We start from the raw sequence: 26,212 nt of genomic DNA on the forward strand, positions 1-26,212 counted from the left end.
AAATATGTGGCTTAGAGAGTGCACATTTTTTAAATGATTAGATTTTTTAAATATATTTTAAACATTTACGCTCAAACTACAACTACAAGAAAAAAATTTTTTACGATGCAAGTAAATTATAAATTATGCACAAACCAAAAAAAAAAAATTTAGGAAACTGGGTTAATTTTTTGTGATTTTATTGATATATTTTTTTTAATACAATAAATGTCATTTTAAATGTTTAAAATCAGCAGCAATGCGAGATATTCCATATTATCTTGAATGTGTGTCTTAGTTGGTATATTTATAAATTCAACTCTAGTTAAAGAATTTAAGCTTTTGCTGATGCTGGTGAGATTTATCTGACTGAATTGTTTCACCGTCATACTAGGCAAGACCCAAAAATATTTTATAACTATAACTTCACAAAAATAAACAGTTGTTATAAATACGCATGTCCAAAGGCAGAATGGCAAATGTTACAGTGTATGACCATATAAACCAGCCAACAACAGATCATACTCATTTTAAATACTTAGGATTCCATATTCTCTTCCCTTAAATGTTTTCCGTCTGTGTTGCAATGTGTTTATCTTAATAACTCTTTAGGGAATTAAATCCAGTCCTTGGTTTAAAATTTTTTTAACAAACCTAAAATGTCGTTTGTATACTAGGGTTTTTGATTTGATCCACCCCTGGCCTGCCTTGAGTTGACTTGTCGAGCTGGTGTGCATGTATTTTGTAGCTTTTTTTTTGTAGATTAAATCTTTAACTGTTTAGTATCAACCGGTCTAAAATAGTAAAAAAAAATCTGTCTATGTGATGGTGAGATACCTCAAAAAGTCCCTCATATGTTAATGCATTGTCCCATTTTCAGCTTAAAACAAATGCAACAAGAGGCGCGATGTAGAAATCTGGATAAGAATCTAGACGATATCGAAACAGTAATAAGTCATCAGGCCTTAGGCGATAAAGATTATTTTTCGAAATAAATAAAAATATATCACAAAATGCTTAACACTCTCAAAGTGGAACGGAAGGCCTGTTGATGTTTGTTTATAGTCCAGCTTCTCTTGAATGAGTTTTCTGTTTTTTTTCTTCTGAAAGTAAATGCGGAAAAGATCCTCAACAAGGCCACAGCCTTATTAAAGTAATTATAAGGAACACACTTATCGCATTAAACATAAGCCGTGTGTATAACAAGCAAGGCAAAAAATAAGAAACTCCCATTTAAAAATAAAAATAATTAAATTACAACCAACCACTGACCACTGACCAATGGTCGCCGACCACTGCAAAATGCTTTTCAGTAATGCTGGATAATACTCCAGCACATAAGACAATTAGTGTCAATGGTTGCATTTCACGATGCTAGGTTCGAATTTATTAAACATAAATTAATTCACATGTTGCTCTGATCTGGCTCCCAGTGACCACCATCAATATTCAAAACTCAAAGAAGATTTGCGATGAATGAAATTCTTGGGCGAAAATGAGGTCATGTGCTTTGTAGATGAGTAGTTAGCAGGGGTCAGACAAATGTTCTACCAAGAACATATATACGTTTTGGAGCATTGCTGGAAGAAGTGTTCACAAGTCCAGTGTGACTACGTCGATAAATAAGGTACGAAAGCTTTTCCACGGCTGAAGCATAATTATTAACCTTCGTATTACTTGGATTGAAGAATCTAAATTTAGGTTTAAAAAAGATTGCGAAGAAAGATATTATTGTCAGCTTTTTCAGGTTTAAAAAACTGTTTCTCTTTTCCGTAAATTAAGTACAAAACTAAAAACGTAACTTCTCTCAATATTGGACAGAACTCTGAGAATAATCTTGTCATCATAATTACATTACCTGTATTTCAATGAGTTGAATTTATTTTTTGTAATTAACGAAATTTGTTTTGGATTGTTTCAGATTACCGGAGAGACGAACGTAAAGTTTTTCTTTGCATGGCTTTGATAAAAATAAGATACTCGAATTAAATCCGCGATTTTAATTTAAAAATCAAAAGTAAATGCCCTAATTTTGTGAAGTATAAAAAAGTGTTTTAAAATCATACAAATATTATGTGTTTTTAGTGATGAAGTAACAAGTGTAATAATCATAAAATTGATAATTTCTAATCAAAAATGAGTTCGGTGTTTTTAATATTTGAATTTTTTAATCACAATTAAATCATGTGGTTTTACAAGAGTGTTTGTATTGATATAACATAGATTTGAAACTATTTACGATGGATTTTGACGCGATCGGGCTAGTAGATGAGACTCATAACTATTCCAGTGTCCCGATTCTTACAGATTTCGCTTCTCTCTTCAACAACACTTCACTCCTCTATAACTTGTCTCCAAACGTCTCCGGCAACAGCAGCAATGCCGAGGTGCCGAGTTTTATTCTTCCTTGGTGGAGACAGTTACTGTGGAGTGTGTTGTTTGCTGGGATGGTTGTGGTGGCAACTGGTGGTAATCTAATTGTCGTGTGGATTGTGCTGGCGCACAAAAGGATGAGGACGGTCACCAATTACTTCCTGGGTAAGTTTTTAAACCCACTGTACTCTCATTTCACAGTAGCGCTTACACGTTTGACTTTTATTTATTTCAAAATTTATTTAACATATTCAAATAAAATTGAATCACTTTGTTTGGTGGTAAACCACTTATATTTTTTATTATTTGACAACCAACTAGTTTCGGCAATACTATGCCTTCTTCGGGGTTAATTACAAACTAACAAAATAGCTTTTTTTAAAAATATTATTTGTTATTAACTTTTTAAAATCATTCTTATGTTGTTGAAATTCCATTTGTCGATGCGTTTTGAAGCTGCAAAATTTTTTGTGATGTTAGCTATCATATTATTTTTATCATATTATGTAAATGTTATCAACTATCAAATATCTCAATTTAGTAAATGGGGTCTAGAATTTTAACCGTCCATGCGCTCAGTAGCTGCAAGACTTGTTTTTATCCAGCTTCTAATTTTATAAATTTTCTTTTTATTTCGTTTTTAAAATATCACTTAAACTCTAAACTTCATTGTCAAATAAAAAAATTAAAAGTAAAAATGTAAATAGAGGTTAGATTTATTATTGTCCATGCGCTCTGTAGCTGCAAGACGTTTTGTTATCTAGTTCACATTTATCATACTTGTAATATATCATAATTGGAGACGAGGAACTAGAATCCCAACCGTTAGTGCGCTCTGTAGCTGCAAGACGTGTTGGGATATGTATTAATTGTACAGCGCCCTTGAGGTGATTATCACAAAAATGACGCTATATAAATTATCCAAAGATTTTTTATTTTTTTTTCACAGTGAAGGTAGAGTGGGCGTGGCTACGGGGGTAGAGAATATTTATAAATGACATCTGTTCCATACACTTTTCTAATGTTTTTGGTTGCTACACTTGCGGCATTGTTTTTACAGAATTCATAAAGTAAACAATGACGTAAATGCACTTTATCGACCGACATTTTGAAAAAATACAAGGGCTCTTCACTGTACTCTAGTCAGACCAAAACTAAATAGAAAGTAGAGGGAAAGCATCTTTTATACAATGAAATCATTTAAAAGAAGATACTATTCATCATCTATTACTATTTTAATTTTTTTTTACCTAGGATCATAAAAAACGGTCATAACTTTTGCATCAACCTAATATATGACACAAGAGTATTTTAACATCAATATGCAGTGTCATACGATACGTTTAACTATAGTTCAATAAAATTTTTACCACGTTTGGTTTTATCAACAATAAAGATGATATCGAATCATATATTTTTTCGGAGTATATTTTAAGAAATTTGACAACAAGAATGTCCTTTCTTTTATTCAAAAGATAATTTACATCTAAAAACTTCTACTTTGTACCCAACTATCGCGTCATACCAATAAGAAATACAATCAATAGTAGAACCAGCATTATTAAATCATGTTTTACACAAAAAAGATAGTATGGAAACTTGTTTCAAAAGAATCATAATTGATTTCTATTATCAAACCCGAGCCATCAATATAGAACACAGCTACTGACTAATCAAATTGATCTATCTATTTAATGGACTACAATATTCTGAAATGCTATTTAGCTATTTAGGTACATAATTAATCATGTGTACTGTGTACATCTTATTAACATACGTACTTCGCATGCTTATGCATAAGTTATAACGTAGTATTAGGTCGATCTGAATGCGAATATCAATTTCTGCATAATTAACAGTTGAAGAACCATATAGCGAAGAGAATCAGGAAACTTAGGCATATACGCGGCTTATGTTTTTTCATCGACTAGTTATAGTAATCACTTTACGTGGTGCGTACCCTTTACTCACTTTTCTTAAAGTATTTGGAGTATTTTCAAGCCGGCGGCAGCAGCTTTTTAATTTTTTCATGTTTTTATTATTCGTAAATTGAATGCATTTACAATTATAAATACCAAACGCGTGCAGTGACTATAACTTATCAGATTGAATGTTTTAAAAAAAATAGGTTCTTCACTACAAACAAGATCTCCAAGACCTTAGACAGAAAAGATGCATTTAAATTTTGTCAAAATTTCAATGATACCATGTACCCTAACGTAATTAGAGTTGTTTTTTTAAGATACTGTATTTTTGATGTGTCTCGTAAAACAGTATTGAGTAATAAACCTTAATGCACATACGCAAAATCCATTTTTTTATTACCGAACTGGACTAAGCTTTAAGAACATATACATTTATACACACATTTCTCTATACTACGTTGTTACAAATGTAATGGATATAATCACAAAGCCCAGCATTGCAAAAACAACAAGTCCTGCTCTAGGTGCGCAGGCAATCACAGTTATAGTGAATGCACCACTGAAGCAAACAACCATAAATGCATAAATTGCAGAAAAGTAAACAACCGACTAAAGCTCCAGCTCAATGATAACCATCCATCATGGAGCATAGAATGCCCCACTTATAAAAGAAAAATAGAGGCAGTAAAACGGAAAACAGATTTTTTAGATTAAATTCAGGGAAGATAAGACATGAAAAAAATAATAACATTAAAATTCTATACTTTAATATCCGAGGAATCAAATCGAAAATAGATGAGCTTAATATGCAAATAGCAAACATGAAAATTAAGCCAAACATAAACATACTCACTGAAACTTGGCTGCAAGAACATGAAACAAACACATACAAAATAAAAAACTACGAAGCAGCGCACTCATGCAGAAATGGAAAAGGAGAAGGAGTATCCATACATATAGATAATCAACACGATTTTAAATTAGAAAATATCGAAGCCTATAAGGAAAAAAACAATATCATTAAATTACAGGTAATAGACCCAAAACTCACAATATATGCAATTTACAGGCAACCTGGAAAAAATAAAATAAAAGACTACATCGAATACCTCGACCGAACACTAAATAATCACGGAACTGAAAAAAGCATCATTATCGGAGACCTTAACATTAATTTACTAGACACACATAACGACGTTAAAGACTATATAAATATGCTTAAAAGCAAAAACCTAAAAATTATCAACCGAAAAACTGACAAAGAATACACCAGAAAAAACCAACGAGGACAAAATTCAATAATAGATCATGTAATAACAAATATAAAACCAAAAGAGAAAATAGAAGTTTACCTTACCGACACCCCACTAAGTGACCACAGACAAATAGACATACAATTGAAAATACCACCAAACAATCCCAAAAAAAGCCTACAAAAGTATGCCTCTAAAAAAATTGACTATGCAAAACTTAAAGAAAACATAACAAAAATAACAAATCATCTCAACATTGAAAGTTTTAAGGAACTACAAGAAATAATTCAAGAAGAAACGAGACAAAACACAAAAACCACCATTAAAAACTATACAACTTCAACTAAAGAAGGCTGGATGACAAAAGAAATATATGACAAAATTAAAACAAGAGACCAACTGTATAAAAAAATGCAATACTTTCCATCATTTACCCAACAATTTAAAATTCTGCAAGCAGAAGTTAGAAACAACATAAAAAGAACAAAAAAAAAACACTTTGCTAGTCGCATAAATGAAACTAATGGGAACAGTTACAAAATATGGAAAGAAATTAAAAACATTACCCAAGAAAATGATACCAAAAAAACTAACATATCTAAATTAAAAAAAGAAAATGGTGAAGAGACTCAGAATGCAAAAGAAATAGCCGATATAATAAACAACTATTACACAAACATCGGAAAAGAACTAGCAAGCGCTATAGTAAATCAAAATACAACCAAAACAAATTTTAGAAAAATAGAATATGATGCAGAAATTTACTTAAGATATACGAGCAACGAAGAAATCAGCAAAATAATAAACGGGCTCAAAGACAACACATCACCTGGCCATGACGAAATAAAAGTTGTTACAGTCAAAAAAATAAAGGAAGAAATAACCACGACAATAGTGAAATTGATAAATAAACATATAGCAAACGGAAGCTTTCCAGAAGTAATGAAATTAGCAAGAATAACACCAATTTACAAAGGAGGAGAAAAAAACTTAGCTTCTAACTACAGACCCATTGCAAACTTAACCATTCTAAGTAAAATATTTGAAAAAGTGCTACACAATCGATTATACCAACACCTTGAAAACCTTAATTTTATTGCAAAAGACCAACATGGATTTCAAAAAAGAAAGGGTACCTCCACAGCAATGACATCAGTTTGCAACTTTATACAAACCAAAATTGATAAAGGAAATACAGTGACTGCACTCATACTTGACTTCAAGAAGGCATTTGATACAGTCCACATAGATACCCTTCTAGATAAACTAAAACATACAGGAGTTAAGAGACAAGCTCTCAAAATATTTAAAAACTATCTACAAGGAAGAAAACAGTTTACGAAAATTGGAGAACACAAAAGTGAAATAACAACAATGCAATTTGGAGTACCTCAGGGATCAATATTAGGACCATTGTTTTATATAATATACATTAACGACATAATACACAGTGACATAATGGGAAAAAATACAATCTATGCGGACGACTTAGGAATTTTATATGAAAACAAAAATGACATTGAAACGACTAAAACCATCAACAATGACGTGCAAAAACTATTAGAATGGACAAACAAAAACTTCTTAACACTAAATGCCAAGAAATGCAATATAATACATTTCGAAACACAAAAGAAGAACCATAACATAAAAATAAACAACGAAACTCTTAAAGAACTAGAACATGTGACTTACCTAGGACTTACAATGGACAGACAATTAAAATGGACAAAACACATAGACGGACTCACTAAAGTAATGGCATCACTACATAGCCTCTTCTACAAAATTAAAGATTTTATATCAAGAAAAGAAAAAATTATGATGTACGAAGCCTATGTCAAAAGTAAATTGAGTTACATGATCGCCTTCTGGGGAACTGGTAACAAGACAGACATAACAAGAATACAAAGACAACAAAATAAAATTCTTAAACTAACATACAACCTACCCTACCTGACCTCTACGACTGAACTGTACAAAAAAACACACCAGTTTGACATAAACTACTTGACTAAAATTGAGACCTTAAAAATTGTGCACAAAATAACACTGGGAAACATACAAGACGACGACTTAATATTAGTCAAAAATGCTGACATACATAAATATAACACCAGACAACAAAAACACTATCATATTGAAAAAGCAAAGACAAACACAGGACAGTCAAAAATACTACATAATGGACTTAAACACTACAACGACCTACCTTACTACTTGAAAACTTTTAATGGAGACAAATTTAAAATCAATCTGAAAAAGCACATGATGACTGAACTAACTAGACTAGACGAGACATAAAATGACTAGACAATATTAAATTTCTAATGTAACCCTAACGGGTTTTTTAAAATTGTAAATAAATAAAAAAAAAAAAACTAAATCCGGCGTATTCATTGAACACTATCGGGGGCAAATATTTAGTATGTCGATATGGGAAATATGCATACGCGTGTATTCCGAAAATAGTGTTTGAATTAGGGATTCGCTTCCGCCTGAAAGTTCTTTCTGAAAATTCTGTGAATATTTTTTCAAAAAAATTTGAAACAAAATCAAAACACATATTTTTCACAAATTTTCGAGATATGCGCTGAATCCATAGTATTTATGTACAGAATGCGGATAATACAAACATATTTATGACTAGGAAATTTACATAACAAGGAAGCATTTTAAGTATTTTGTGTTTAGATTAGTCTCCATCTAACATTGTTTAGTCTCTTCTTATTGGAAGGTTTACTATTCTGAATGTAGCAACCGTTATTTACAAAAACCGATAGTGTTTTTGTAAAAAATAGCACCAGACACCGTAATGAAATAAGATATACATTATTTGATTTGTTTATTATGCATAAATTATATTTATTTTATTTATTTGGATAACCAACCAATTATCATATATATTTATATATATATAAACATATAAAAACAAATAACAAACAAGCCAATTACAGGTTTTCACATTAGCATCACGGTAAGTTAAAAGACTCTCGAACATAACATGAATAGTAATTTAATGTAAATTTAAGAGAAAAGAAAAAAATACTACGAATTATTTCGAAAGCAAACGCCGTACCCCATTAAGATTATTTGCAAATAAATCTATGTTAAATGATTTATTTGTTACATTAAAATTATTAAAAGTTCGCCATAAATATGGATTTTACCTTTAATTAGATGAAACAAGAGGTATGTAAAAAAAAGGTTATTTCTTAAAACTTTGAAAGGAACATTGATAGAAAGTTTGCATAGTAGTTCAGGACAGTCAATCGAACCAGAGGCAATTTTTATTAAATAAATTATATCCGCTATTTCACGACGTTTTTGCAGAGGCAATAGGTGATGTTTTTTACATATATGAATAGACTGGTCAGATTTAAACTCAAGTTTCAACCGAAAACACATAAACTTTACGATTTTTTAAAAATATTTTCAATGCGTGATATCTGCACGTTGTACATAGGATTCCAAATTTGTGAGGGTATGTCAAAGAGTATTTTACCTTATTTTTTTTAGTATAATCAATTACATTTCCAGGAGTTAAAACAACCTAAATCGGTACTCAAAAAAATTTAACATAAAAGAAAAACACATATTGAGAACGACAAAGGAACAAAGCAAGTTTAACACCTTTATAACTAAATATAACACAACAATATATAAGCCAGTCATATATACAAGCCAATACATAAATCAGCCTCGTGGTGTGATAGTTAGTGCGTTTGCTTACCATGCAAGAGGTCTCGGGTTCGATTCCCGACATGGTTGATTTAAAATATTTATTTAAAAGGGTGTTTTCACACAATAATATTTCATAGTCCCTGGACTGGTACCTGAAGCGTAAAACTGATCATCTTACCTTCATGTAACAAAAATGATCAAGATATGCTGTGATTGGTTTACCAATGCAGTGCTCCATGCACCATTAGGTGCGGAAAAGGAATGATGATGATGATGAACCTTTAATTGTATTTCTTTAGCTTATTAAAAAAATAGAAATATATATATATTGCTTTAATTTTTTTAAAACCAACTTAACTTTAAAACACAGTTCTATATTTTATTACAGTATATTGTATTTTTTTTTTTTAATTTATGCTGTTAATACACTCATCTTTTTATTTTTTATACCAACTATACTTCTTAACACTGTTCCTTTATTTTGTTCCTTTATTTTATTTCTTTATATTGTGTTTTTTTTAAATCTATGCTGTTTATATACTCATCTTCTTTTTTTATACCAACTTTACTTCTTAACACCGTTCTATCTTTTGTTGCTTTATATTGTATTTTTTAAATTTGATGTTGTTTTTATACTTATATTTTGTAAAATTTTCATGTATGTAAAAGCCTTATGGGCGTGAAAAAATAATAAAATAAAAAAAAAATAAAAAAAAAAAATATAAGCCAAAAATCATTTCTTACACAAGCAGAATAAATATATAAAAACGCTTTCAAGAATGAAGGAAGTAGTAAATCTAAGGGAGATAAGGTCGTAAACAGCACATGCCGCGCAGACAATGGCAATGCAAAGCCATAATGGCAGTGATGATTAGAACATATTATCCATCTCAGTTAGTAAAACAACTGGATCCCTAAGAAATGTCGTTTGGTACGATGAACACGCGGGGATTGGAAGCAAGATTCGGAAATACAAAACGTATGTCAGACCAATCATAGTGTTTGCAATTAAGGCGAAAAGAGATTGAGAAAAAAAACTAAATAACCGCTCAGAATGTCAAAGATGAAAGTACTAAGGGAAATCGCAGGGAAAACCCTAAGGGGTAGAATCCAAAGTCAAGAAGTTAGACGGACTTGTGATACCAAAATACATGACAGTATTCAAAGTTTTATAAAATTTAGATTGTTAAACTCACAAAAAATGGAAACATAAGTTATTACTCTAATTTTAATGTTATAAATGAGATGTGCTTACTCTAATTTCCTTCGTTCAAAAGTTAACAGACTCCGTAATGGCGCATTATCCTGGTATAAATTCGGCCATAATATGATTAATTGTTTACAAAAACACGTTGTCTTGTATTATATTACTGTCTTGAGATGTACACAAATGGGTGTAATCACATAACGGAATTTCCGAACTTACCACACGCTGAGATAAATACATGAACCTTCAAGTTACCCCAAATTGTAGAAGTTTATAATTTAATCCAAGAAGTTAACATAAAATGTTTATACTCACCCTATCTGGATTTACCCAATTTTACAGATTAATTTATTTGTTGTAAGTTGTCGTTTTGTGTTGTATTATTGCTTACAAAAATATTTTCGGTTATAGAATTATTATTGTTACTAAATTTAAAATCCTGCCCAAATATTGATTGTTTTATGGTTTGTATTTTCAATTAACATGAGCTGGAAAACGGTCGCGATCATTCGCAAGATATTTTGCAATTTCTCAAAGTTTTGCGTCACCTTCAACTACACGCTAATGTTAAACGCTAATTGGCTCTTTGGGACTTTGTTCTACAAGATGAAAACTCTTGTGCTAAATCTTGGGGCATTTTTTTACTGTTTTACTAGGGCAGTTTCTAGGATTGAAAATTGTGCGTAAGCTTGCGCAGTACGTAAGTGATCTCGGCCCCATGGCAGATAACGTGCAGTTTCTCAGTTGACAAAACGAGATACCTTGTAACGATGCAAATAGTGACAAATAAAAAAATAGTGTTCTGCCATCAACAATCAAGATCAAGTTTCTAAAATTAAAAATTATACCTTATTGTAAATTAGATTTCCGGAAAAGAAAGGCTAGCAAGAAGTAAGTGCAGTGAAAAAAACAGAACCGAGAGTAAATAATGTGACGCAAGCAACAACAGATACATGTAAGCAGTTGAAGTTGACAGTTAACAGTATCATAGAAAAATAAGTCTGGTTCTAATGTTTTCAAAAATTTGACCATGAATTTAACTCAAATGGTGTATTACGCGCCACAACATTTATTGCAAGATTTTGTACTATTTTTTAATACATCCAATTAAGTGATTTGTTATTTTAAAAAAATGATTTCAATTAATGATCAATGAATTGTATTTTGTTAGTTGTCAGTATTCGCATCAACACAAAATAGCTCGTTTTATCAACTGTGACACTGTCCGTTATCTGTCATGGCACTGAAATCATCTACGTACTGCACATGTAAACGCGCAAATTTTATTTGCATGAAAGAGACCAAGAGCGAACTTTTTAAAATTTAATAATGCTATCAACCTAATATACTTTGATATTATAGTGCCCAATATTTGTTTGTAGTATTTGATCATATGTTAAAGTATGAAAAAAAATGTAGAATCTTATTTATATATATTTCTAAGAATACTGAAATTTGTGAAATCTCTTTAGTTTTTCTCTAAGAAAAAGAATAAAAAATATTTTTTAACTTGAAAAACAAAAAAAAAACATTTTTCTACAACAAAACGTACGGTAAAATTCTTGGCCTGGGTCCCTATTTAACAACAGGTGTAAGTGTTTACAATTTGAGATTCGATAAATACTTCGTTAATAATGAAAATCTGATACTTTTCATTACAATATATGACTTTTAATACAAATCAAATTAATTTCAGAAACGGGTCTGGCTGATCTGCGGCGCACACATATTTACCCTACATAATATGTATTATTATGTTAACGTCTATACCATGTATGTACTTAAGTGCAGTGTGCTGCCAAGTAAAAACATTAAGTGTAAATAAATTATAAAATATAATTAAAAATATGTTACTCAAAGAAACAGGGATTCATTGCAACATTATGCTCATACACCATTATTATTATTATTCGATATTAGCGCCAAAAGATATAGCGAAATCAACTCTAGCGGACGATTTTCTAATTTTATTTGCGCGCGCGCAATCGTCACCGTGCGTTATCTGTTTTGCACGAGATTTTACTATAAATTTGTATGAAAAGTACCAGATCTTCTAAAATCAAGGCTTGAGCAAGATACACTATGCTGGATACCGGTGAATCGTGTGTTAGAGGTAGAAGACAATATACATGGTTAAATTTCACTGGTAGTGGCACTTTAAAAATGTGCATTGACCAAATAAAGTAAGGATTTGAGCCCACTTAAGTGTATTGTGCCTATAATCTGTAAAACTGCATGCAAACAAAACAATGCCGGATTTAGCGTTAGTGGCTGTCATTGCCGGCCATTTGTCGGCTTCGTAGCGTAATGGTCAACGCGTTTTCCTAGCATGTAGGAGGTCTTGTTTTGGTCCAATTCCCGACATAGTTGACATGAAATATTTATTTAAAAGGGTGTTTTTACACTAAAACATTTCAGAGGCCTTGGGTTGGTACGGTGGTGGCAAGATACGCTGTGATTGATGTACCAATGCAGTGCTCTATGCACCAAAGGTGTGGAAAAAGGATGATGATGTTAGTTATCATTGCCCATACTCTTATTCTTATTGCTTACCAACTATGTCAAACTTATAATATTATTCAACTTGCTTGACAAAATGTAACTGTCCATGTTTTTGGCCAGGTGCCGTCTGTGGTCTATATACTAACATAATAATGTTTGAACCCTTCACATTCAGCCAAATTTAGACAAACAACAGTTGATTTCTAGTCTTGCAAAACGTTTATAAACTTTTATTTTTAAACATCTATTTTAAACCGATATTTGATGTTTTGGTTTATTTTACAGTGAACCTCTCAATTGCCGATGCCATGGTGTCAACGTTGAACGTCACCTTCAACTACACATACATGCTTAACGCTGATTGGCCCTTTGGAACTCTGTACTGCAAGATTAGCCAGTTCGTTGCAGTACTCAGCATAGCTGCTTCCGTCTTCACTCTGATGGCCATCAGCATAGACAGGTGAGTCTTTTTACGTATTTGCTATCATAAAACACCCAATGGTATTTTAATAATCTCGTTTAGAAAGACTCGTATTAATAAATTTATATCTATCTGTCCATACCCGTCCAAAACCGTTCAAACCTGTCTGTTAAAAATACTTTAAATTTATTACACAAATAACATTCTACGAATGAAATCCTTATAACACATAAAATCAACAACGTAGCTATGCCAGCGTCTACCTAGATCACCATCTCTTCCTCCAGGCTCCAGCATCACGTTACTCATCAACATCAGCAGGTAAGTGGAGTTGCGCAAACCCCGACTAAACAGTCTACTCTCTAAATCATCCTCCTCGAGACTAGGTATTTCTTCACACCCCGTCCAATCCTTAACATAATCTTTTCGAAAATTATTTTCTATCAATAAACCATCTTCGCGCACAGGTTCAAAATAGTTTTTTTCATATTTAATGTTTTAAATGTAAGATTTATATTTATATTTATAATTACTTAATTAAAATAAATTAATGATGTTAACATCTCAATTTTTTACAAAAACCACCTCAAAAGAACTCAAAACTGAGGGTAGTTTTGCAGTTTTCCACACATAAAGACATTACTTGCCTTGACACTTCTAAGCTTTATGGAACTACGATGTTTTTTATTTTATTTTATTCAGAAAACATTCAACCAAACATAAAAATATTAAATACAAATATAACAGAAAAATACCAATAAGGTTTTTTTTAAAATTAATTAAAAAACATTAAATGTGACAAAAAATAAATAAATGAGAAACTTTAGTGAGAAAATAATAATTGTTAACATTTGCATTTTCCATGGAGGTAATAAATTAAAATATTGAATGCACAATCTGAGTCATCCATGCACACATATTTCATTTTAATTTTAGTTTTTAAAAGAAAACAACAGCCATTGTAATAAAAAAAAACAATATTTACAAATGAACTAAAATTATAGGCCAATTATGGTTTTCTGTAAATAAGTAGATAGAATATAATTCTTTTAAAAAATAAAAGTAAAAAATAAATAAAATACCACAAAAATAATGAAAAACCACATATTAATTTGATACAATTATTTTTTTATTGACTCTGTATTAAAAAAATCCTTTCGTCGGCAGATACACACGGACTAACATATGCACTACATACATTTATAAAACATACACAACACATGCATTATATACGGTACATACGAGTATACATATTATTGACCACTCAAGGTGTACATTCAGCAACTATCCCAAATAATCAACTACATGAAGAAATTTAGCTGTATAAATGCTCTGTGCAGTATTAAAAATGTCTACACTTATACTGACTCCATTATATTTTTTACGGGTACGTTAAATAAATAAATTTGAGGTTCAATTAAACGTAGTTAAACTGAAAGCAGCCAGAAATAGAAAAGTGGAACTGAGAGAATACCACGTTTGTGATAAGAGTGAATAATTAAATTCACACAACAGTTGAAATATGTTTGACTTTGACAAATGGAAAACATTTAAAACATCAGTTTTTTTTTGTGTTTCTAACAAGTATTTGACCAGTTTTAGTGGTAGTTTTAAAATACCGCAAGATTTTTCTGGAGCTGTGGGTGTTTTCTGCTAATTTAAGAATGCAGATTAAGATCAACTCATGTATGAAAGCGCCCTGACTGTTTTTAGCAAAACATCAAATTGACCTTACTGCACCAGATAACACAAAATTGTGGACTGGCTGCTTTCTGCATAACTACGTTCAGTTGTTTTTACAAGTTGGTATATTAAAAAAAAGAATTTATCTGGTGTACGGAAGAGGAAAATGGATGCTACAATAATTTGTTACCTACCTTAAGACAATGCTAATTCTTTTAAAAACTAATTCTCAGTTTAATTTAAAAAGTGTCTCCTCAGAATCGAAAAAGGTCCAGAGATTTAACAGGGGTTTTGTTAATTTATTTACTCTCTTTATTTACTTTTTCCATTTGTTTTTTATTTTTATTTTAACAACTAATCCTCCTTTAGATAATGTTTTCAAAATTAAAATTGTTTGGTTTCTTATTTTTTAATAAGGTTTTTTTCTTCTTAGCGTCCGTGAAAAGTGACTCAATGAGTTTTGTAGACGTTTTTCTACCAAACGCATTGAGTCGTTGTGTCGGGACTGCATCGGTGGCGTGCCCGACATACCACGCGAGAACAGTGTAATTTTGACTATATAAAAAACATAGAAGTGATATGCGCCAGATACCTACCCAAAACACCATTCCACAACAAGATATAACAATGTTATCCTTTAGTTTACTAATAAATAGCGCGAATTTCTGTGAAATAAGTAATACACTTACTAAATTCCATACCTACTTATTATTTTTTTGAAATTATATTCACGTCAATACGTGAATACGTCACGTCAAGACTGTAGAATCATCTCCCATCCACCATCAAATATGTTACATTATCTGTGTTTAAATCACGTCTGAAGAAACATCTCCTTTCTCTTCCTCAATCTCTACTCCTTTCTTTATTCCTCTTTTTTTCCCATTAAGTAATAGTTTTGATTAAAGGTAATTTATAAAAAAATACGTTTATTTCTATTTTTATATATCTTTAGCTTTTTAATCTTTTTTTCTATTTAATACGTTCTGTTACTTGAATTATAAAAATTAAACTTTTATTTTTTTGGTAGGTTGGAAGAAATTGCCATTTGGCAATAAGCCCGCCAATGTACAAATGACATTATGTACAAAAAGTTAAATAAATAAATATGGTAAAACACTACTTTTTGCTTTTTATGTTATTTTTATTAGATATTTATAGTTAGTTATATCAATATTAGAATGATGCAGATGATAGAAAAGATTTTTTTCTTAAAAAAATTGTCATATTTATAATTTATCTAAAATATTGTTTAAAATTTATAAAACTTATTTTTGTCTTCGCACGGAGTTAACGACAGAAAATTCGAATATTTTAAATTTATTTTTTGCGTTTGTCAAACATATTTTATATTTTCAATAAATCAAGTTGAACTTTTGTTTCTACCCAAAGACATGTTTTTTTTTGTCTTATTTTCTAAAGAATACGGTTTTTTTTGCGTTTCAAATCAAAAAGTTAAGATCAAAAAATATTTTTTTTTTTACAGATAATAATCCAATTGATTTTTCTTCAAATTATTATTAGAAATAATGTCCCAAATTGAAGACAAAAGAATAAATACCTAACGTGTTCTATTATATAATATCTTTTTAAAAAAAACTAAGACTAATTAATTTACAGCCTTAACGGTAAATCTTAGCAAACGCTCATGACAGTTTAATTACCCAATTAATGAAACTTACTATACGTAATGTAAAGAAATAAATCTTTTGCGGAAACTATTAAGGAAAATAATTCTGGACAGTAGATTTTCTAGCAAAAGAATGAGAAAAAGACTTATTGGTGGTTCCTTGAAAATTTCACTTCATATTAATAATTTATATTAATATGCAAATCCTTGATCATATTTGGTTTTGCAGCCAATATTTAAGATCTGAAACTTATCAACGACTAAGATAAATTTATATCAGATTCCACGTTATTATCTCATTTTTAAGATAACCATTTTAGTAAAATTTAAATAATTTTACACATTACTATTTTAAAGTGATTTTAAAAGCGATCTTTGTTTTTGTGCTTCTGATATAAACGTGGACAATTTTCAACTCTGACAAAATTAAGTTTAAAGTATCGCTAATGAATGCTGGCGTAGATTATTTAAGCCGTTTCAGTCTGGTAAAAATTCGAGGGTTTACAAAAATGGAACATTCAGATTAAATTATGATTATCATCTAGAAAAAACCCCTAAGCTCTTAGGCGGAAAGGATTTGCTTGTTTTATGTATTTGCGTACGAGTATTTAACATATTTTATAAACAGTGGTAAGTTTTGTGATTGTTTAATTAGGGGTAGATTTCTATGTTATCTGGAATGGCTGCCTCAATGCCACTTTCAACAGAGTCGGGAAATTATAATTTTATGAAGCATCTCCGATCTAAAGCTGCCTTTTCATTACTCACTTAAAACTTTTAATGAGTATAAAGTGGTGCAATGGCAAAATTTTCAGTGATGAATAGGGATTGTTGGACCCAACATGGCACGTGACGGGAATTGGTATCGTGATTAAGTGCAAAGAAAACTGACTAAACTTAGTGTACCACAGATTTTAATTTTTTTAATTTTGTTATTTATGAAGCAGTTTATTAGTACGCCATTTTCTCAACACAATTAAAAGATATTAGTAAAACAAAAGGAAAGCTTAATTTTTGGCACAGTTTAGCATCTTTGTCTTGAAGCAAGTATAAGTTTTTTGATTTATTTGCGTTTGTTTTACTGCTATGCCATCAATAGTAATTTAAGGACTCAATTCCAAAAATCAAATTAACGCATTAACTTAGAAAAACATGAACAATAGCCTCACTATGTTGACTAAATGGACAAACACAAACTTACTTACATTTAATGAAAAAAAATCTTATAATCTAAATTTTGAATCTTAAATGACATAAAACAGATTCTCACATAAACAAAGAACGACCAATTGAAATTAAACATGTTAAATATGTTGGACTAACAATAGACAGACCATTGACATGAACATGTTGTATCAATGATTTCATTAGCAAAATAGCAACATTATCAAGTCTTTAAAAAAAAAACAAAATCTTTGTTTCAAAAACGGAAAAAAATCTTATGTTTGAAGCCTATGTTAAATCTTAAATATGTTAGATGCAACAGCTACGGGCAAGAGAAAACCAAAATGACATAAACTTTAGAGTATATATGAATATACTCTAAGACATAAACAGACTACAACGATAGCAAAATAAAATATTGAAGCTAGTATATGACCTCCTGTATCTAACACCAACTTAAGAACTTTTAAAAAAAACTCAACAATTAAATGTTAACTAACTTTTTAACTAGAATCCATAAAATTTATTCATAAATTGGCCACTGACATTATTGTAGACAAAGAACTAAAACTTGAAAAAAAATGTAATAAATATGGACAATATACAAGAATATCAAAACAATATCGCTTACAACAATTTAATACGGGACAAGGACACTCGAGACTAATAAATCAGGGACTGAAATTATACAATAAACTACCAGACAAAACTAAACAAAAGACCCAGACAAACTGTTCAAAAGGTCTATAAAATATTATTATCAACAACAGAGTATAACAAAAAATGATTTATTATTTTTGTGAATTGAATGCAATAATCAGTCAGGTTTAATAAATAAATTTCATATATTAAAAAAAAAGAAGTTTTAAATACATATTAAAATATTTACTATTAATAAACCTTTTCTTTTCAAATGTAATACAAAATACGTAGCAAATATTTTATTTTAATTAGGAACTTCAGCCCTACGGGAAATTGGATACAAATAAGATTTCTTGCGCGCGTTAAAAATTAAAGCATTAAATTGTACGCTAAAATTTCCAAAAAATGTACGAAAAAAAATAAATATAATATTTTTTTTTATAAAAACGCACGACTTTGAATGACGTCACTGGTTCATATGAACCATCCAATGCTATTGTCACAAGGTCCTGTAGGGGCATGTTCTCTCAAGGACAATGCTGCCGCACGCGGTGGTTAGTGTTATCATTGTTCCGCAAAGATATGTCTCCGTGTTATGTGTTATGTCTCAAAACAAAACCCTGTCCTGCTGTTGACACGTGGACATTGGTCGAGTCCTAGGACAAATATATATTATATTGTCCACGTGTAAACTGTCTTTTCCGTAGCACTTTCTTTCAGTATAATTTTTCGGCCACTTTTCCAACAAAACATTGACGGCATGATTTTCGAAATTATGCTTGTTTCAATGGTTCCAATGGTTTACAACTTTTACGGGTTTATTTTTTTTACGATAGATAGACTGAACACGGGTTTTTGAAGTAAATTTAGACAATTTTCAAAACATTATTCGAGTGTTGAGCGAACAAATGGAAAAACAGTACATTAGTCCAAGTGGCATTCAATGTTCCGATATGCCGGTTGAGAAATAATAATATACTGTTCCTCTATCAGCACAGCACAAACTAAGGCTTGCGTGCACTAATTACCTGATCGTGTCATTTTGTAAACTTGAGACAAGATCTGGACTATTTTGTGGCAAGTCTTCTTTGATTTGAACAATCACTGTGATTAACCAGATCTTGTCTTGAGGTATTATTTTTTTTGTTTTTTTGTCCTAGCTTTGATTTTCTTTTGTTATAATTAATTTCAATTGTACTTGTTTCTAAAAAAATTGATTTACTTTTGTTAAATTGACTTAATAAAGCCGTAAATAAATAAATACGTAAATAAATCAGTAGTGCAAACAACCCTTTTACTAAGTTGACAAAATACGTATTTTAAATTTTATAAATACATTTAAAAATCATAATAGTGCTTAAGGCACTGCAATGGTACTCTTTGAATATTGTTTTTTGATTATTTTAGTCACATGAAGGTAAACTGATCAGTCTTACTCTTCAAAAGCCTGTCCAGAGAACAAAAAATATTATTATGTAAAAACATGTTTTGAAATAAAAATTTAATATTTACCATATCAGAAAACAAACCCAAGACCTCTTGCACCGTTGACAATCACGCTGAATATTAAACCACAAGGCAGTAAAAAAAACCTTAAATTATTTTGTAAGCATATTAATTATAAAATAATTTAATATTTATTGTTTATTTTAATGGGTACATTATTCACATTTATGAATTGCTTGTTTTTTTTTATTAAGATCGTGTTTTTTTTATTTATTTACAATAAAGAAAAAAGTGTGATGTATTGAAAAATCGCTCGGGTAGTTTTTTTTATTTTTATTTTATTTTCTTTTATTTAGGAAACATACAGTACAGTTACAAAGTTTAATATTTTACACAATTAGACTTAATTCTAATGGATCAGTGAGGTTTCCATATTATAAAGCAATTATATGTAAGGTTAATTATGAAAGTATAAAAAAGAGAAGGAAAAAGAAAAACATAAATGAAAGTTGTTAAAAAATTAAAATTTAAGTAAAAAAAATATATTTTAAAGTTTGTAGTTTGTAGTGAGTATTTACAAATGGAAATAATATTAAAAATGAAGAAAATTTGTAAGAGTAATTAAAAATTAAGAATTGAAATAAAGAATGAAAAACATGCTCAGATGTAAAAATAAAATAAAACAGTTTTAACATTTTTATTTTAAAAAGGAAAAACATAAATGTACACATATTTATTTTAAGGGATTCAAAGAAACGATGAGAAGAATTTTGAAGTGAAATATAAGACAATAAATTTAAGTCAATTTAAAAACATTTTCAAAATTGATGAACTCTTCGCTTCAAATACAGTGTAACTAATTCAAACACCCCAAAAATTAATTCTTTTCAATAATTTATTTAACCCTTTTGACTCAAGACACAAAATCACCAGAATGTTATTTTTTTTTAATTAAGTTGTTGACGAGCTAAAACAGTTTTCCTTGTACAAGCAGAGATAGAATAATGAAGATTAATCTCTTAATCCACCATTTACGCTCTTCATTTCGAAACATCCTTGAAAACAGGAACTAAGTCGCTCAAGGGTTTCTCCAAACTTTAAAATTTGTTTGGAGTTTCACTTCTGCCGATTCTTGCCAAAGTGCTGGAAGAGTTGAGTGTTCCACAAGACAGAATAACATAGTGAGTTACTTTTTAAACATCTATTGCACATTTGCAAAATGACTTATTTTAATACGTCATAAAGACTTATTTTAATACGTCATAAAGGATTTTTAAAATAACAAGGATGAAAAATATTTATCAAATGGGAATTTAGAACTCAAAAAATTTCAGGGCTTGTATCTTTCATTGAAGAACCTTTACCAGGGTTGCCTTTTTGTCATACCTGCGGGCTCCCAGCGTTCTGACGCCAAAAACTTGACAAGATTTGTGTTTAACCTCAAAAGATGAAACCTTTATTGTTGCGTGTGCGATTCATATGCGTGTACAAAAAACATACTGTTTCCTAGTAATAAATTATACGTAGAGAGAGAACTCCTTAATTAAAAAAATATATATGTTTTCCAGTGCCTGAAATATGTTCACTTAAATGGGGAATTATTAAGTAATAATTTAAATCGTATTTGCAATAGATCCGAAAGTGTACTGTCAGTTCCAGGATGCAGAACTTAATTCGCACAGAGGCACTCCTTACCTTGGGAGAAATCCAGATTTGTGTATATACAAAATACACGTACCAAAAATAATGTTGTAAAATAAGAATGGCCCACGCTCAGACGCTAAAGTCTTTGTGGGCATTTTTTCCAATTTATTTTGTTATTAAAATTCTATTTAGATGTATGTATGGAAAATTGAACAGATACTATATTTTAAATTTGTTAAAATACGATAATCAACCATCAATGGGTACAGTGTGTAAATGTAACACAGCCTATGACAGATCATAAGCTGTGTAAGCTGTACAAACCAAGCGGTTCTATAAATTTCTAGTTAAGATATGAATGATAGATAATGGTGACTTCGAAAAAGGAAGCATGTTACATTCCACCCACAGAGATATTACGCGATGTCTAAAGACCGAATTATCTTTCCAAAATATTTCCAAGGATAGAATGTATTATATTATGTCATAATACATTTATGTAAGCTTCTGTTCCAGCATTGATACTAATCATCATACGATACAGTATGTTTAAAATTATTGAAGTGAGTAAATAATTAAACAATGAAATTATTTGGATCATTGTGCCGTATGTCGGAGCACACTTTTTCGAAGTTTTGGACAGCGTCCATTATGCGTTTTGTTGACTACAATAATAATAATCCAAAATACGGCATTGTGCATCTGGACGGCAGCAAAAAATTATTAAAGTAGCCAATGCCATGTGGTAATTTTTGTCATTACTTAACTAAAAACATCTTCAAAATTGATGAACCTTTCGCTTCAAATAAAGTGTAACTAATTCAAACACCCCAAAAATTAATTCTTTTCAATAATTTATTTAACCCTTTTGACTCAAGACACAAAATCACCAGAATATATTTTTTTTAGAGTGTATTATATTATGTCATAATACATTTCCGTAAGCTTCTGTTCCAGCATTGATACTATTTTGATCATTGTGCCGTATGTCGAAGCACACTTTTTCGAAGTTTTGGACAGCGTCCATTATGAGTTTTATTGACTACAATAATAATAATCCAAAATACGGCATTGTGCATCTGGACGGCAGCAAATAATTACGAAAGTCAGCCAATGACATGTCGTGATTTTTGTCATTACTTGAACCCCCATATTCTTGCCACAAAATTCTTCTTCGTCTTTGCTTTGATGTCAATTTATTATTTTTGATAAACTTCCTAAGGTTATAATTTGTTTTTTTTTTTACAAATGTGTGTACGTACCCAAAATAATGTGACGTCAGTTTTAATATATAAACTCAACAAACAAACAAACCAACTCACCGTTTCTTCAAAAAAGTAGTCAGAGAGAATATAACGCCAAATGACTATTTCTTTGAATGCAAACTTCGCTTCCTCTATATTCATATATCTTCTGATGCACACCTGCCGATTATTCCAACATTTGACTTGTCCTAGTCTTGTTGGATAAGGGCATGCCATGTCTTTCTCGGTTTTCTTAGTTTTCTGTATCTTTTGTGACTCGTATTGTAAATCCTTTTTGCCGGTCATTCGCTCTACATTTCTAAATCAAGACAGCACAAATTTCTTGATTTTGTCGATAGTGCTTATTCTCAGCCTTACGTAATGCATGACTCTCGACATTTTTGCATCTATAGAACTCGTACATAATTTTACCACATCATAGCAGCGCGATCTCTACGCCTGAGAGATCGCATTTACAATTTTAATTTGATTTATTCAAATTCAATCAGCCTGTAGATAATATTACGTCTGTTTTGATCTAGGAATTATAATTACCTTATGGCACACCTCGTTAGAGATTGGAGAAACAAGAGATTAGAGAAGTGGAAAATATGTCCAGAGTAGTTAGTGACACTTCTTTCACCCAGATAATATACTATATTTTAATTTTAAAAGGTATTGAAAAAATGGTGAGTGCCAGGAACAGGATGAATGGCGCACTGAAATGAACGTTAGCAAATAAATGTTTGTCGCAAAATGCGAAATTAGTCTCACAATGGAGTATTGGTGCCGACCTTTGTATATGGCAGCTAAGTATGAAAAGTTGGTGAATACAGTTGAAATTTAAAGGTTTCAGCGTTTTGACTTCACAAAAATCAACAGATTGAAAAATTTAAGAAATGTTGATGTTCAAATAAGGGCAGAATAGTGAATGTTACACAGTGTGTAAAGTAGCCACATAAACTAACCAGTGACAAATCATAAGCCCGGTAGGTGCCGAGACTTCTATATTTCCTTCTCCAAATTGTTCTTTATCTCTTTTTAATATGTTGATATTAACAGCTCCCTAGAGCGTTGAATCCAGTTCTTGTCTACAAAAAATTTGACAAACTCAAAACGTTGTTATTTTAGTTGTTGTGAAAAATTACAGAACCAACACCTTTTTTTACATGGGAATTGCGTTATTATTTACCTCACTTTTTATATACAAAGTTTATATTTCAATAAATGGATTTTTCTGCAATCACATTACTTTATTTTTTTCCTAAACTGTTAGAAAGAATATGCTAAAATGGGCCTATCGGGAACCTCTCAGCATTTACTTATGCGGAGAGGAAACAACTTAAAACTCTTCAGGGGAAGCCGGCTTGTTGACAATAGTCAACAGGCTTTCTGTTCCACTAGAAGAGTGTTCGGCACTTCGTTCTTATTATGTTCTTTTAAAATCAATTGCCTGCACTATTTTGACCATGTATGATACTGCCTCTCGTGTAAGTTCTTTATTGCCTATCACCGATAGGATGTTGCATATATAACAGAACCAACATTGGATCCTTCTCACCAAAACTAAGAACGCTTAGGCTTTACAATGAAATGTCCAAAGATAGCTCGTTTGATGTATTCCTACTGCAAAGAGAGTTAAGAGAAAGGTTAATCTCTTGCAGCAACGAACCGTGTATAGAAGCGATTATGCGCAGCTTACCATTATATTTGAGTATCCATAATAATGTTTTACGGTAACTTTATTTACAGAAAAATAAACTTATAATTACTATTTATTATAAATCATTGCCACCATTTGTATTTTCTCCAAATATAAATAAAAATATTAATAAAACGCGCCTAGCACCAGCAATGAGCCAAGGAACTAGCCGCTTACTCCAGCTTATTTCTTCAAACAAATAAGTGTTCTATAGTTTGAACATTTTAAACCCAGTGGCAGGATTTTTTTCCTAGAGTAAACTTGCAGATTACACAAATTCTATGAAGATTATCGATTTGGAAAACAGTATTTTAAACATTATTTCTTAAGGACTATTTTTCTTTGAGATGATATTTTTGACATTTAATTCGCAACACATGTGGCGCTTGACGTGGCCGTTTTTGGCATTATTCATTTCTAGAATGAATCAGTCAGTTGACATTTCAATTGTAATGAGAATACCTTATGCTTACTGAATTAATTGTTCTATTTTTTATATATTTTTCCATATAAAGTTATGTGTTAAATTAATGGATTATATAATATAGCTACACAATATAATATATAATATATCACAAAGTTGCGTCGTTTAAGTTGATTTCATAGATGAGAGTTGTTGTTTCACACAGAACCACAAAAAAAGGAAATTTATCTTATTATATTATGTACCAACTATGTAGGTACAAATAAATTTTATTTTTTTATAGCATACCTGTAAATAAAATCACCGTTCGCCACTGATGTCCTGTCTCTCTGAGAAAATTGAATAGAAAACGCCACCATCAAAAATCAATTAAAAATGCTTGTTTCAAATAAATATAAATGTGTAGATAAAATGATTGATTCTTTGTTAATTTTGTTATATTATGAATTCTACAATACGTAACTGAATGATGATTCGAAAAAACTTTTTCTATTTTAAATAAAGCTGTTTATATAGATACCAATCCAAAAGGGTTTATTTTACATCCTGTCGATTGGTTCAAATAAAAAGTACCTAAAAAATTAAAAAAACGTCTCCCATCAGCAAATAAATTGTAACGCTATGTAATAATATCCTCGTAGCTGAACAGATGTCGAGATCCCTGCATTGTGTATGGCTGAAATAAGCGTTAGTTTAGGCATGTGGAGTAAATAGACTGCGAAAGAAGGGCTCAACATATTATGATGCAAATGGACGCAGAAAAAGGGAAGATGAACGAAAAAGAGATGCCATGACATCTAACAAATACTTGATGATGGAAATGTCAAAAGTCGAAATAAATGTGCAAAGACATAGAAATATGGCCCTCTATCCTCTGTTTTCCTCTATGGGGAAAAATTCATATTAAAAAATGTTAAAATAATTTAATAAAGGTTTTTGGGTTTGAAAATATTTTTAAAAGCAGTAAGCAACGTAAATTTGGTTTTAAGGATTTCTTATCTTTTAAAATTCACATTTTTGCCACTAGAAGATGCTCAATTTCTCTCTAGATAATAAAATGGAGGAAGCGCAGACCATTAAACTTATGTTACGTAATTATATCATCCGATTATCTCATCTGCTATTCTCTCTAGTGAGTGTTCAGTACCCTTATTATCATGGTTGACTGTGGTTTCCGCTCCTTCTTATTAAATATCTAAGTGATTCCTACACCTAGAAAATTATGTTTCTTACTTTTAACATGATTTATTCAACTAATTTATAGTTCGCGTTGTTTAAAAGGCTTTAGA

At 30.6% G+C, this 26,212-nt stretch overlaps 1 protein-coding gene across 1 annotated transcript; it reads left to right on the forward strand.

Annotated features, from left to right (window-relative positions):
• The first annotated feature begins 2,378 nt into the window (after positions 1–2,378).
• Positions 2,379–13,387, forward strand: LOC148275585 (tachykinin-like peptides receptor 99D). Its single transcript, XM_088235493.1, has 2 exons — positions 2,379–2,517; positions 13,209–13,387. The coding sequence occupies exons 1-2, from the start codon at positions 2,427–2,429 to the stop codon at positions 13,385–13,387; spliced, it is 270 nt and encodes an 89-aa protein (XP_088091619.1). The 5' UTR covers positions 2,379–2,426.
• The last annotated feature ends 12,825 nt before the right edge of the window (positions 13,388–26,212 follow it).

Source organism: Micrasema longulum, unplaced genomic scaffold, assembly GCF_059751315.1.
Source record: "Micrasema longulum isolate JH-2025_06_02 unplaced genomic scaffold, ASM5975131v1 h1tg001382l, whole genome shotgun sequence".
Lineage (NCBI taxonomy): Eukaryota > Metazoa > Arthropoda > Insecta > Trichoptera > Brachycentridae > Micrasema > Micrasema longulum.

Excerpts from the sequence above, each read along its gene's own strand:
- LOC148275585 (XM_088235493.1), top strand. The coding sequence starts at position 2,427 with ATGGTTGTGGTGGCAACTGGTGGTAATCTAATTGTCGTGTGGATTGTG. Across the intron at positions 2,518-13,208 it reads GGTCACCAATTACTTCCTGG|TGAACCTCTCAATTGCCGAT; the intron begins GTAAGTTTTTAA and ends TTTATTTTACAG.